The 13,563-nt window shown below is 60.9% G+C and overlaps 2 protein-coding genes across 4 annotated transcripts; one reads left to right on the top strand and one right to left on the bottom strand.

Annotated features, from left to right (window-relative positions):
• Nucleotides 1–108: 108 nt before the first annotated feature.
• On the bottom strand, nt 109–3,652 carry BORCS7 (BLOC-1 related complex subunit 7). Of its 3 annotated transcripts, none has more exons than XM_055791690.1 (5): nt 3,473–3,652; nt 2,863–2,925; nt 2,383–2,426; nt 1,875–1,946; nt 109–1,460 (listed from the first exon to the last, which is right to left on the bottom strand). In XM_055791690.1, the coding sequence occupies exons 1-4, from the start codon at nt 3,611–3,613 to the stop codon at nt 1,922–1,924; spliced, it is 273 nt and encodes a 90-aa protein (XP_055647665.1). In that variant the 5' UTR covers nt 3,614–3,652; the 3' UTR covers nt 109–1,460; nt 1,875–1,921. The 3 variants fall into 3 exon arrangements, with proteins under 3 accessions (XP_055647665.1, XP_055647659.1, XP_055647654.1); XM_055791684.1 differs by having other exon boundaries at nt 109–1,521; nt 1,926–1,946; XM_055791679.1 differs by having other exon boundaries at nt 1,926–1,946; nt 3,473–3,649.
• A 774-nt stretch (nt 3,653–4,426) lies between these two features.
• LOC101910363 (steroid 17-alpha-hydroxylase/17,20 lyase) lies at nt 4,427–8,184 on the top strand. The gene is made up of 8 exons (XM_005238974.4): nt 4,427–4,903; nt 5,425–5,563; nt 6,134–6,363; nt 6,615–6,701; nt 6,812–7,021; nt 7,285–7,454; nt 7,529–7,632; nt 7,899–8,184. Exons 1-8 carry the CDS (start codon nt 4,580–4,582, stop codon nt 8,165–8,167), a joined length of 1,533 nt encoding a protein of 510 aa, XP_005239031.2. The 5' UTR covers nt 4,427–4,579; the 3' UTR covers nt 8,168–8,184.
• The last annotated feature ends 5,379 nt before the right edge of the window (nt 8,185–13,563 follow it).

Raw genomic sequence — 13,563 nt, 5'->3', positions numbered from 1 at the left:
TGAAGCATGACGGGGGACACTGCGGGGCTGAGACCCACCGTCCCAGTCTCCCCCCTGCACAGGGACTCTCAGTGATGGCATCAAGCACAGACTCTGCAGCAGTCTGGGGCTGTTCAGGGCAGCTTTTATTCCCAGCAAGGAAGCTGCGGCTTCTCCAGCAGCTCGTGGAAAACCCTCATTCCAAAAGTGCATCTGCAAAGCTGGGCATCAGGACCCCTCCCCAGGCAAAAATATCCCACATGGTCCTTGGGCTATCAGTAGCACCTTCATGGGCATGCAGGAGCTGTGGTGCCACCAGGCGAAGCCCAAACAGGCAGTGGCACTGGAGGGGATGGTAAAAGCTCAGGAGAAGACTCTGCAGTACAGGAGCCAAACCCCAGCAGTGCTGCAACAGGACCACGGCAGGCTGATGCCTGCTCTCAGCCTGCCTTCTCATATCAGCTGATGAAAAGCACACTCAGGCAAACAAGTGCTTCCCGTGCACTCCAAGTGCTCCAGATAATTGACTTACCAAAGACAAGACACGGTATTTATAGCCCGGGCCCGATGTCACCCCCCAGGATGTGAACAGGAGCCTGGCTGCTAGCCCTCCAACACAGAGCAGTGCAGAACTGAGCACATCAGCTCATGATGCTCTCCCACCTGCTTTCTGGCCTGGGCTTTGGATACCTTCCCACCCAGATACAGACACACACCACAGCCAAGGCTGCTTCATCAAGAACTGGAGCAGCAGCTCAAGAAGAGGAATGCAGTCGAAGGCCGAAGGCAGTGCAGATGGGTTGGCAAGGGGATGACGTTCCAGACTCTGGCAGAGTGGAAAATAAGATAACCTCCAAGCAGAATGCTAGCCAAACCATGTCCAGCTGGAGCAGTGACAAAAGTGTGTGCCCAGATTCCTGCTTTCAGAAATTCTGGCCTGGGACTGGCACCTCAGTCGACACTGAAGCACCTCTCTCCCCCCAGGCACTTACAGCTCCCCCTGATTAACATGCCCTAAATAAATTGCACCCTGTGCCATCTGTGTCTAAATACAGTCCAGCGTCAAACTGCAGGCACTTGTATTTAAAACCTACAGCTCTATTTGCATTTCTTACCAGGGGTGCTAGTGTGGACCACACATCTTACGCTACACGGGAAGTAAGCAGACATGGGAATTGCTGGGGGGAGTAAAGTTTCAGGTAAGTTTGTTTCAGTTTGGCACTGGTGAGCCCGCGAGGATTCTGGAGCAGAGATGTGGATGGAGGCACCTGAGAAGGGCCCACATGCCCAGAAACACAAGCTCCGCACACATCCCAGCTGACATCCAGCACTACCCAGACATAGGTCTGAACCCCAGGGTCTGGAGGGGAAAGGATGTTTCACTGCCCTCGGTGCCAGTCCAGGTGTCCTCGTGCCTTCATGCTATGCTTCATTTCAGCAAGTGATTCAGCTGGTCCTGTAGGTTTGACGACTGCTCAACGCTGGGGACCGAGCAAGAAGAGGTTCACAGTGAGATCTGCTCCTCAGACTGTGCTGTGCTGCCTGCATCCGAGGGACCAGAACAGCTCTAGCGCTGACACTACAGCAAAGACAAACCCTGGAGTTCCCCAATCCACCTCTGTGTCCCAAGGCAAATCTCATTTTGTGCACCCATAATCAGACAGCTCTGCTCTACACCACCCTCATCATCTATCACAACCAACCTGACAGGCTCTATCACATTAATGAAAAAAATTGAAGTTTTGGTATAAATCATCCCTTCCCTCAAATTCCCATCTTTTCGCAATACTGAAACACTATCCTGCTGGGCCAGCAGCTGCTTCAAAGGCAGCTGCAAAAACCTTTTCACTCTGTTTTCCCCCACCCTATTCCACCACTTCTCCCTTCCCACCGACCCCTACAGGGTCCTGGTGGTCCTCCTGGCATTCCTTCCGCTAAGTACTCACTTCTTCTGAATTGCTTCTTGCCTAGATGAGAAAAGGAAACAAAAAGAGCATTAGAAAACAAGAATTTCAGCAACAGGGTTCATGTTATGTTGAACAAAAGGGACTTGATCAAGGGTTCAGGAGGCCAAACCCTGGTGTGTTTCTGGATTAAGTCCTGAGAGGACAGCAGCAGCACTGGCTTCTCCCCCTTAGTTCTAGATGCTTCACACACTCTAACGGGAGACACGGTGCAGGCAAACAGGAGGTAAAAATCTCATCACCCACCCCAAAACAGTCTGAGCTGTACTAGTGGAACTCAAAAGGGTTGGAAGATCCCAGCTCTGGGGTCTATTCAGCTCGAAGTGCCAGGCAAGAGGGACTGATCTGAGTGGGCTTCATGCAAAGTCTTCAAGTAGAACAGAAAAGGATCAAGGGATCTACTCAGCTCCCCAGAGAGAACATTGTATCGCTTACTTACTGGTACTGTAGATGAGTGGTTATTATGGCCATTTTCCTTAAACTCTGTGGAGAACAAGACAAAGAATGAATGTCTAATGGAGCAGTTCAGCCGAATCACAAGGCAAGCTGGCACTGGGACAGAGGAGTTCCTCCAGCATGGCCATCACTGTATCACTGCACTGCTTCCGAAACACTCCTACCGGTACCCGTCAGCAGTGGCACACTCCCCTCTTCTTTCCCAATAACAGGCACAGACACTAAGTGCTTTGTTTCAACCTAACGTTCCCTCCTCAAGCTTTCGTGTAGAGATGGCACAGCTTAAAGGCTGGCTTGGGCTGCAGGACGCTGGAAGGCCAGCAGCACACTGGCCACCAGCCCTGCTGCCTGAACTCCTGTATTTCATTTCAGGGCTCCAGTAACATGCCTACATATCTGTTCTTATAATTCTCCTCTCCTGTCCACTAGAAACACTGGTCCTTAGCAGATAAACACAGCTTACATCTTCCGAGTGCAGGATGGCATCTTCTTGCATCACCATGTTTCTAGCAGCTTGACCCAGGAGCTAAAAGACAAATGCACAGGCCAGACTGAGAAGCAGCAGCGCTGCGTTTCCCGAGACACTTGTGGCAGCTGCCCAGCAGACCTGCTCGCAGGGCCGATGGTCCAGGGGCCACTGTGCAAGGCTTGTGGGTGCCATGTCCCCCCTCAGAGCACACAGGCCTGGGGAGAGCCTGAGGCATCGCTCCAGCCCCTCACTCTGGAGGGCTGTCATGGGGTAAATGCTCCCTCCCGCCTCCCAGCACCTCTCCAGCGCTGCCAGAAGCACCCGCGGCCCAAGAGCCCTGCGCGGTGCCGGACCGGCCCTGCCCACAACCCGGGCCTCCTGCCCCCGGTCCCGGCCGTGCGCCCCGCCGCCCGCCGCTGCCGGGGGCTCAGCCGCCACCGGGCCGGGCCGCAGCCCCTCGGCCACACCACCGCGCCCCGCCGGCCCTTCCCCGGGGGGCGGCCGGGCCCGAGCGGCCACCGCCCCCGGCTCCGCCCCGCAGGCCTCGCAGCCGCGCCGCACGCCGGGGCCTGTAGTGGGGCGCCCGGCGGCGCCCGCCGCTCACCTCGGCGCTGCGGGAGCCCTTCAGCACCTGCTTGGTGAGGGCGATCACGTCGGTGCCGCAGCTCGTCACCTTCTCGGTCAGGAGCCCCTTCACCGAGTGGCCGAAGCGCGCCTGGGCGTCCGCCGCGCCCCCCGCCGCCATCTTACCCGGCCGCGCCCCGCCTCGCCCCGCCAGCGCCGCTACGGCGAGCGCCGGCGGCCAGAAGGGTCGGGAAGGCGCAGGCCCCGCGGTGGGGCGGTGCGCGGCGGTGGGGGGGCGCCGCTGACCGGAGCCGACCCCCTCGGGGCTCATGTTCCCCCACGGCCTCCCCCAGGGCACCTCGGACTCGGACATTAGCGCGGGCACGGACAGCCCGAGACTGGCCAGCGCTGCCCGGGGCTGACCAGGGCTGGCCGGGTCTTCTCGGCACTGGCCGGTGCTTGCCTAGTACAGCCCGGGGCTGCCCAGTGCTCACCAGTGCTGATCAGGGCTGCCCGGCACTGCCCAGGGCTGACAATCAGGGCTGACCAGGGCTTCTCAGCACTCCCAGTGCTGGCCGGGGCTTCTCAGCATTCCCAGTGCTAGCCCAGCGCCGCCCAGTGCTGACCAGGGCTTCTCAGCACTCCCAGTGCTTGCCCAGTGCTGCCCAGGGCTTCTCAGCACTCCCCGTGCTCGCCCAGCGCCCCAGCCCTGTGCCGCCTGTCCCCACGCGGGCACACCAAGGGGCTCCCGGGCTGGGGATGGACCCCAGCGCCCCACCAGCCTGGGGGTGGCTGCGCTGACGACACCCAGGGCAGACCCCAAGGGCTCAGCTGCCCCTGCACCCCTCACCCACCACAGGGTGCTGGGGACGGAGCCCTGAAGATGGACCTGGCCTCGGGAGCCCCCTGGCCCACAGCCCGCTGGACGCGGCTCTCCCCCAGCCACCCGGAGCAGCCATGGCCCTGTGCCCTTGCCCGCCGCCGGGTGCCCAGCTGCAGAGCTGGCCACGGGCCCAGCGCCGGCTTCCCCCCTCCCCATCCCCCCTCGCCCTGATAAGGAGGCGAGCCCGCCTTGGGGTCAAGGTGATGACCCCACAGCGGGTATAAAGGACCCCCGCACTGCTACAGCCCTGCATCCCGCCCTGCCATGCCGCTGCTGGGTGCCCTGCTGCTGGCCCTGGCCCTGCTCTGCGCCTGGGGGCTGGCACGCCGGCGAGCTGCCTCGGGGACAGGGATGGGGACGGGGACGGGGCCCCCACGGAGCCTGCCGGCCCTGCCACTGGTGGGGAGCCTGCTGCAGCTGGCCGGGCACCCCCAGCTCCACCTGCGGCTCTGGCGCCTGCAGGGCCGCTATGGCAGCCTCTACGCCCTCTGGATGGGCTCCCACTACGTGGTGGTGGTCAACAGCTACCGGCACGCCAGGGAGGTGCTGCTGAAGAAGGGGAAAGCTTTTGCCGGACGGCCCCGCACGGTGAGTTGGCAGCAGGTTTTGGAGACCCTCTCCCACTGCGGCGAGGTGAGGTGGGGGATGCTCCCAAGAGAGGTGCTGACACCCGGCAGGGTTGGGCCCCTCTCGCCATCCTGCCTGCAGCCAGGCAATGGCAGGGACAGCCCCTCTCTGCCCTGCTCGCCAGGGCAAGTCCTGCGCATCCTCCATCCCGAGGGTGCCTGTTCTTCCCTGGGGCTGGCTGCATGTCAGGGCATGGGGACATGGGCTCGGATACCTCCAGGCTCTCTGCATCCGCTAGGTTTCTTGGGCACCCCAGCCCCTAACCCTGGCATCTATCCCGAAGCCTCCATCAGTCTCAGGCCAAGGGGATGGCAAGCAAAGCTCACCGCCTAGGCTTCGCCGGCCAGTGCGAACCACCAGCCCCCCAGACCATCCCTGAGATGAGATGATCACCCGCACCCCCAGCATCACCCCTCTCCGACACACAGCTCACACGGGGCTGCCCTACAGCAGGGTGACCCCGGGGCTGCCTTGTCCCACAGGTGACCACGGACCTGCTGTCCCGGGGGGGCAAGGACATCGCCTTTGCCAGCTATGGGCCCGTCTGGAAGTTCCAGCGCAAGCTGGTACACACCGCCCTTTCCATGTTCGGGGAGGGCTCGCTTGCCCTTGAAAAGATCAGTAAGTGCCCCCCAGCAGCGCCCCCCCCCCCCCCCCCCCCCCCCCATGCTGGCTCTGTCTCCCTCCCACACTTGATCTGGGCTGGACTTTCCTTTTCTCTGTGCCCTGATCCCCTGGGAACCAAGGGGGGACTCATTGGCACAGCCCAACCCCCCCGGCACCCCCTCAGCCTGCCTAGCAGGGGCTCAGTCCTGCCCGTTGCCAGTCATTTACTGACACCCCTCCCCATGCATTTCCTGCCCTGAGCTTTGGCTTCCCTCACTCACAGCTGGGGAAACTGAGGCACGGAGCCAGCTCCCACACCCCCCGGCTCCCTGCTCCACCCTGGAGCAGCATCAAGCCACACATGGAGACCTCCCTACGTGTCTCCACCCTCGCTGCTCCTCCCCAGCATCCGGCATGTCCCTTCTGTCCATCCCAGCCCCTCAGGGTTCAGCCCCAGCTGGGGGGTGTTCTCTGCAAGCTGCACACCCTGGACGAGTGGGGAACCTTTCCTTCCAGCCCCCAGCTGCCCCTCCACCCCCTTGGCTTCATCATCACCCCCTGGCCTGCCTCTTCCCTCCACCCCAGTCTGTCGGGAGGCTGCGTCCCTGTGCGAGACGCTCAGCGCTGCACAGGATACGGCCCTGGACATGGCCCCTGAGCTCACACGGGCTGTCACCAACGTGGTCTGCTCCCTCTGCTTCAACTCCTCATACCAGCGTGGGGACCCTGAGTTCGAGGCCATGCTGGAGTACAGCCAGGGTATCGTGGACACCGTGGCCAAGGAGAGTTTGGTGGACATCTTCCCCTGGCTCCAGGTGAGCATGGACGTGGGGACAGCCTGTTCCTCTAACCTCAGATGAGAGGAAGGAGATGGGATGTGTCCTGCAGGAGGGGGCTACCTGAGCCCCCCAGAGTCCCTGCTGGGGACTTCCCAGCAGGAGGGTCCCTGCTGTGGTGTCCCACAGGAGCCAGTACCCTCCTGGTGGGCATGGAGCAGATGCCTGGGGGCCTGCAGAGGCTGGGTGGAGCTGGAGCCCCTTGCTGTAACAAGGCTTTTCTCCCCAAGATCTTCCCCAACAAGGACCTGGCCCTGCTGAAGCGATGCCTCAAGGTCCGGGACCAGCTGCTCCAGCAGAAGTTCACTGAACATAAGGTGACAACGGGGCCAGGACAGGGAGATGGTTGGGAGCTTCGGGGTGCTGGAGCTGGGGTGGAGGGGACTGTGCTCAGGGTAGCTGGGCTCACGTGTGTGTCCCCTGGCAGGAAGCCTTCTGCGGGGATGCCGTGAGGGACCTCATGGATGCCCTCCTGCAAGTGAGGCTCAGTGCCAAGAACAGCAGTCCCCCGGCACCAGGGCTGGAGCTGACTGACGACCACCTCCTCATGACGGTGGGGGACATCTTCGGGGCTGGCGTGGAGACTACCACGACTGTGCTCAAATGGGCTGTGCTCTACCTGCTCCACTACCCTGAGGTAGGGTCTGCACCCCACAGCGCAGGGCCTGGGCTCCCTCCAGCACCAGGGACATCGTGGGGGGCTTTGGGGAAGGCAGGTGCCAAAAGAGATGTCAGGCTTCACAAATAAGCAGGATCAGGCTGTGGGCATTTTATTTCTGCCCTGCACAACCTGCTGTGACATGCTGGTGATGCTGGGTGTACCCCACTGCTGCGGGGAGCCCCTGCACACAGGGTACCCCCCTCCCCAGGCTCCCACCCCAACCCTTGCTCCCCTCCCAGGTCCAGAGGAAGATCCAGGAGGAGATGGACCAGAAGATTGGCCTGGCACGTCACCCCCAGCTCAGCGACCGCCCGCTGCTGCCCTACCTGGAGGCCACCATCAGCGAAGTGCTGCGCATCCGGCCCGTGTCCCCCCTGCTCATCCCACATGTGTCCCTTGCTGACACCAGGTGAGACCCCCCCCCAGGCCACAGCCAGGGACCGCAGGAGGGAGCAACTGTCTCACTCTGTGTTTGCCTTGTAGCATCGGGGAATACTCCATCCCCAAGGGCGCCAGGGTCATCATCAACCTGTGGTCTGTGCACCATGATGAGAAGGAGTGGGACAAGCCCGAGGAGTTCAACCCTGGTGGGTTGGGTGCCCTGGTGCCAGGGGATGGCAGTGTGGGCACAGCAGGAGAGGCTGAGCTCTGGGAAGGCTTGACGTGGGAGGTTGGTTCCTTTGAGGTGGGAGGTTGGTTCCTGCTCCTCCCGACCCCCCGGCCCCTGACAGGGGCATCTGCACTGTCTCAGCTCCTGCAGCTCACAGGAGGGACACATGTGATGAACTGGGGCAGGTCTCAGGCAGAAAGGACCGATCCCTGCTGACGCCAGTGGTGCCCCTTTCCCTTGCAGGTCGCTTCCTGGATGAGCGGGGCCAGCACGTGCACTCGCCCTCACCCAGCTACCTGCCCTTTGGGGCTGGGATCCGTGTCTGCCTTGGGGAAGTCCTGGCCAAGATGGAGCTCTTCCTCTTCCTGGCCTGGATGCTGCAGAGGTTCACGCTGGAGTGCCCCGAGGACCAGCCCCTGCCCTCGCTGGAGGGCAAGTTTGGTGTCGTGCTGCAGGTGCAGAAGTTTCGGGTGAAGGCCAGGCTGCGAGATGCATGGCAAGCAGCCTTGTGATGGGGATGAGCCCTGGATCCTGGGCAGGGGTGGGGTGGGGTGGGATGGGACCACAGAGGCTATGGGACCACACATGCCTGTCCCATGGATGTGGGCTGTCCGGATAAAGCTGTTCCCAAAGCAGCATGGCTCCAGCTATTCTTTGGGTAGGTGACAGAGAGCAGGGGGATGTGGGAGAGTGCCTGACATGTATGGTGGTCCCACAACTTTGTGGGAGCACTGGGCTGAGCTAGGAGGCCATGGCCCCTCTGTGGGGCTACTAACATGAACAGCCCTTTTGCCCTGTCCAAGGATGGGGGGGCCTGTCCAGAGATAACCATAAGCCATGGGGACCCGCCACCCACATAGCTAGTGGGGGGAGAAGGGCCCACCCCAGCCAGGTAAGAGTAAGGCAGTCTGGGGGCACTGGTGCCCTGGCTGTACCTGGTAGCTGTGACCCTGGGTGGGTGACCTTAGGTAGGTGACCGTGGCTGGCCCCTGCCCCAGTTTCCCCACTGGGAGCAAAGAGAGCAAATGCAACGTGGGCTGGGAGCCGAGCCCCCCCCAGGGCAGGGAGAGCTCCCCCAGCCTTGCCTCCCCCTGCCCTGTCCCAGGACATTGTCCTCCGGTGGTGGGACCCCCACCCACTCCCTGCGGGGCAAAAGAAGGAAGCAGCTTGGCGGTTCCTGCGGTTTTAGCTCCTGCTGGGTTTCCTCCTCTGTGGTACACAGGCACACACCCTGCTGCTGGCAGTGCAGGCATGCACGTGTGTGTGCACACAAAAGCACAGGGATGCATTTATGCCTGCCAGCACACACATACATACGCATGCATCTAAGTGCTTGTATGCACACATGCATCCACGGACACGCATGCAGCCCCTTCCAGACGGGACAAGAGTGCCTTGCAGAGCCGCAGGGCTGACCAACACCGTCCTGTGTGCGAGCTACCATGCGGAAGCGTAGGCAGCCCCTGCTCCTGCCGAAAGTAGGGGCTCCTATTGCTCAGGGGCACCCAGAGGCGCCTGGACCCTTTGGGCTGAGCTCAGCTGTGGCCCCCCAGGCCCAGCACACGGGCACCACAGAGCTGGGGGCTGCTGACACCCATTGTGCAGCAACGTGGCACCTCCTGCCTGCGTCGGGACCCGCGCACCAGTGCTCACTGGATGGATGGATAGCAGCCGTCGCTGCGAGCAACATAACCTTCCCCTAACACGAGGGGCCATGTTTGCTTTCACCAAAAACCACCGTGCCATGGAGGGCAGCATGCAATTAGGTTTCTGGTTCTCTATTACTTGACCTCTTAATATTTAACTAAATAGCAACACAGCTATGGTTCAGAGCACCCGCAGGGAAAGCAGCCAGGGCAGAGGGGAAACCCCCGCACAGACCCAGCATGGTGCAACACCCCCAGCCCTGCACACCTCCACCTCTTCCACCTTTTCTATTTCTTCCTGCCCCCTCTCTTGCTACCAGACAGGAAAACTGACATAAAACTTCCCTACCACTAAACTTTCTACTCCGTATGTCAAAGTGTAAATTTTCTTTCAAACAACCAGCACTTCACTTTCACCCAGCCACCTTCACACCGTGCAGCATCTGATGCCAAATGATACGGCCCAGGGACAATGAAGGCGATGCTTTTGCAGCCTGGCACAGCGCCACGAGCATCTACCCACCTCCCAGTCCATTCTTGCAGGGGTTCAGGGTGGTAGGGAGGAGCTGGAGGAAGTGCCACCATGCACGCGCCTGCCCCAGGGTGATGTGTGCAGCTGACCCATCAGAAGGGCAGAGGGGACGGCAGTAGGAGCCCAGCCCCACTGCTGCTGTGTGGAGTCTCTGCTGGCTTGTAAGGGCTGAGTCCCATGCTCCTTCCCACTCCCCCCCCCCCCCCCCCCCCCCATTTCCATCACACCAAGGGTGCTGCCGGGCATCCCTCCACCTCTGCCAGCACAGGCTGAAGCTGGGTGGGTGAAGGGAGACTGGGCTCAGTCTGTGGGCTTCCTTGGGGACTGGCACCTCCATGCTAGCTGGGTCCTTCCCCTGCCCCTGATCCTGGCCCCAGCAGCACATGCTGGCAGGGAGGCTCCTCTCCAGTCTCCTGCAATCACCAGTAACCACAGCAACCTGATGCCTCTGGGAGCATCAGCCTAGGACCTCAAGCACATCTGTGCCCCTTTGCCAAGGCACTGCTTACTCTGGGTAAGGGAAGGGATTTTCTCCTTGCCAAGGTGTGCACACACTGCCATTGCCAAGACACTCACAGCAAGGTGCGTACACTTGCAGCAAGCACCCAAGGCCTGTGCATACCTTGAGGCAGAAATGGGGGCTGTGAGACTGGGGATATCTGAAACTGGAGAACACCTCCAGTCACAGATGCTTGCATGGAGCTCATGCTCCAGCTGGGTTTCCCCATTTGCCAGGGCCAGTACGTGCTGTGCCCGGCCCTTGGGACCAGCCATGTGCCACAAAAATGCCATTACACCGAGCCCAGCCCCATCGCAGGGCATCTTGCCCCCTTGCCACCACCCACCTCCTCCCAGCCAGGAGGAGATGCTGCTGTGGGGGGTTCAGCACCCAGCACCAGCTGCCTGGGACCTTGTGAGCTGGTAAACAGCCTCCGGAACGGCTGCTCCCTGCTCTGGGAACAGGCAGAGGCACTGCTGAATCATCCGGCTGGTATTTATGCCCTGACAGCTGCTCTGGGGCCCTGCTGCTGTGCCCAGCCCCCTGACCCCACCAGACAGCTTCACCTGGGCTGCTGGCAGTGGGGCAGCCCACAGTGGCCCCTCCATCCTCCCACCCCCTCAACCCCCTGCAGAAGTCGGGGTCCCCTGAGACCCAAGACACACAAATCCACCACCTTGGACAAGCCCTTTGGCTTCATTCAGACCTGGCACTGGGTGGCCCGGCAACCCAAAACCTGGGGGGACAAGGCAGCCATGCCCATGGGAGAGCCGGTGGGGACCGTGGCATCTGCTGCCAGGCTTTGGCCAGCTGAGTGTGGGCAGCTGCTGGGAGCCCCGAGGCTTTTGTCACCAAAATAATCCTGCTGCTGTAATGGCTTGGGCCAAGTTGGCTCCCTGCCCCCACTCTGGGGCCACTCGGGGCCTTTGCTCAGGGCAGGAGGGAGCAGCACCGAAGGGCTCGGAGGGCAGCTCGTGGGGTCAGGACCCAGGGGCAATGTCCCCCTGTGGCGGTGGGGGTCTGCGTGAGAGGAACCGGTGACGGTGGGAAGGCTGAACCTTTTTCGTTCGCAGCTGTTCCCACACTGCACCCTGGGCACCCCACGAAGCAGGGGCGCCGCTCACCAAGGCAGGACCCGAGGGCACCAGGCAGAGCAAGCCTGAGGCTTTCCACCGCACAAACACACTTTGGGGGGCACAGACACCCCCACAGCGCTCAGCTGGCCCACCTGCACTATGGTGCTCACCTCAGGAGCCCGCCCAGGTTTGAGGGGCTTCGCTTTGTACCAGGCCCTGGCCAGCCCCCGGCTGTGCTGGATTGCTGCAGCCAGCTCAGAAGGAGCGGGTGACGCTCAAAATACCTGTGGTGGGCACAATGCCAGGCGAGCTGAGTAAGCACAAGTCTTGGGACACAGCTGTTCGTCGGCTGAAAACAAGTCGAGAAACAACCTGGCAGCCTGTGACCCCCTCTCCGGCTCAGAGACTGCAGCACTTGCACCATCGGCATGACAGCCCCTGTGCAGGCATCAGTCCCATCGGATAAAAACAGATCTGTGCTGCAAGGGAGAGGGGAAACAGCTCTAACAAAGAAAGGCAACTCTTCCCCGCCTTCACAGGCTGCTTGCTGTGGGATGCTGCGAGGCCGGCCTCCAGCCGGGGGGCTGCCAGACTGCACTCCCTCCCAGTCTGGTCCAGGCTTTCCCTATATAAACAAAAGAAGAAAAAAACCCCAAAATTGGGGGAGGGTGTATGTCCCCCAGCTATGTTGCACAGGGAAGGTGAGTGAGGGCGGGGAGCCAGCAGCCTTCAGGGAGAGGCAAGGGGAGTTTATTCACCGGAGCAGGACCATGCCCCAGCTCCTGGCCAAGCTCCGCCGGGAGCAGGTCACGGCGGGATGAGCATGGCTGAGGTGTGCGGAGGAGATGAGGTGGTGTGCCCGCGGGAGCCGTGGGAGCCCAGTCCACGTGGGGCAGGCAGTGAGCACGGCCCAGGCTCCCGCCACGGACACACATCCCTGACACATCCCTGAGCGGTGCCCCGGAGCCCCCGGCACATCCCTGAGCGGTGCCCAGGAGCCCAAAGCTCCCACCGCCCAGCAGCAAGGCCTCATGCTTTCAGTGGCGCTCATCACCTCTGCTTCTGTCCTGGAGGCTTGCTCAAGGTTTCCTGCCCTGGGACGTTTTCAATGAGTATGTGGAACACCCAAGCTTAACTGCACCTCAGCTTTCCTCAGCCTCAAGTTAGGCGGGTACAAGCTCCGAGAGCGGGCTGCCAGCAAGCACCAAGACACACAATTCCTTCCTCCTCCTCCTCTCTTCCGCCAACACCCACCCCCTGGGTTGTACAAACATGCGACAATGTGCTGCAGGAAAAATCACACGGGTGTTCCCAGGGTGCGAGTTTGCACTGGTGGAGCCGAAGAGTCCCCTGGGAACACTGCGGTGATGCTGCAGTACCCACTGGCCTGAGGAACCGCCACTGGCCCAGGGGACCCTCCCTCTGAGCCACCACAAAGTGCCCTGCAGCACTTGTCCCCAGGTGACGCACCCCAACTCCCCCAGGCCATCCACCAGGTCCTTGCCCTCGGAGCCAATTTCAGCAGCTGAAAACATGCAGTGTAAGCAGCACTGCACCGCCACGGGCTCCAGCAAAAACAGACTTCCAGTATTATTGGCATCAATGCTTAAAACATGTTGTAGAGAAAAACACTGTGCAGTGGATTGACGCTAACCTGCTCTGAATTGTGCTGCACTATTTGCAACTCTGTTTTAGAACAAGATATTCACGACTCCCATAAAACACTCGCCCCTTACAGGTGGAAATGGGTGGGTTTGGTGCTCTGGTGTTACAGATTCAAACCTGCCCGTGTCCTCACATCTCCAGCATTTTACACCCACAGTGTGCATTCGGAGAAGAGCTCTGTTTGGGCCATGTCACCTTTCTACAAAGGGATACACTTGAGGATCAAGCACCTTTTTTAAGTTCCAAAGCCGGAACTTTGGGAGTTCTCTGCCTGCCTGTGTTTTTGTCCCTGAACGGGCACCAGCCAGGATGCCTCTGAGGAGCTCACCTGCCCTGCACCATTCCTCCCCACACCAGCCGCCTCTGGTCCAGGTCTAAAAGGCTGAAGCACCAAGAGCCACGCTGAAAGTCCTGCTGCTCCTCAGGTACACGTGAGCTTAAGAGATGTGGTTTGTACCCCATTTGGGGTTTTACAGTCTTTAAAAGCCCG

The sequence above is a fragment of the Falco peregrinus genome, chromosome 1 (assembly GCF_023634155.1).
Source record: "Falco peregrinus isolate bFalPer1 chromosome 1, bFalPer1.pri, whole genome shotgun sequence".
Classification (NCBI taxonomy): Eukaryota; Metazoa; Chordata; class Aves; order Falconiformes; family Falconidae; genus Falco; species Falco peregrinus.
The sequence above is the reverse complement of the archived record's forward strand: the minus strand, read 5'-3'. Positions and strand labels throughout refer to the sequence as shown.

Bases quoted from the DNA above. Each gene is read 5' to 3' on its own strand.
- LOC101910363 (XM_005238974.4), top strand. From the start codon at position 4,580: ATGCCGCTGCTGGGTGCCCTGCTGCTGGCCCTGGCCCTGCTCTGCGCC. The intron at 4,904-5,424 runs GTGAGTTGGCAG...CTTGTCCCACAG, and splicing joins TTGCCGGACGGCCCCGCACG to GTGACCACGGACCTGCTGTC. The intron at 6,702-6,811 runs GTGACAACGGGG...GTCCCCTGGCAG, and splicing joins AGAAGTTCACTGAACATAAG to GAAGCCTTCTGCGGGGATGC.
- BORCS7 (XM_055791679.1), bottom strand. From the start codon at position 3,613: ATGGCGGCGGGGGGCGCGGCGGACGCCCAGGCGCGCTTCGGCCACTCG. The intron at 2,926-3,472 runs GTGAGCGGCGGG...TTTGTCTTTTAG, and splicing joins AGGGCTCCCGCAGCGCCGAG to CTCCTGGGTCAAGCTGCTAG. The intron at 1,461-1,925 runs GTGAGTACTTAG...CTCGGTCCCCAG, and splicing joins CAAGAAGCAATTCAGAAGAA to CGTTGAGCAGTCGTCAAACC.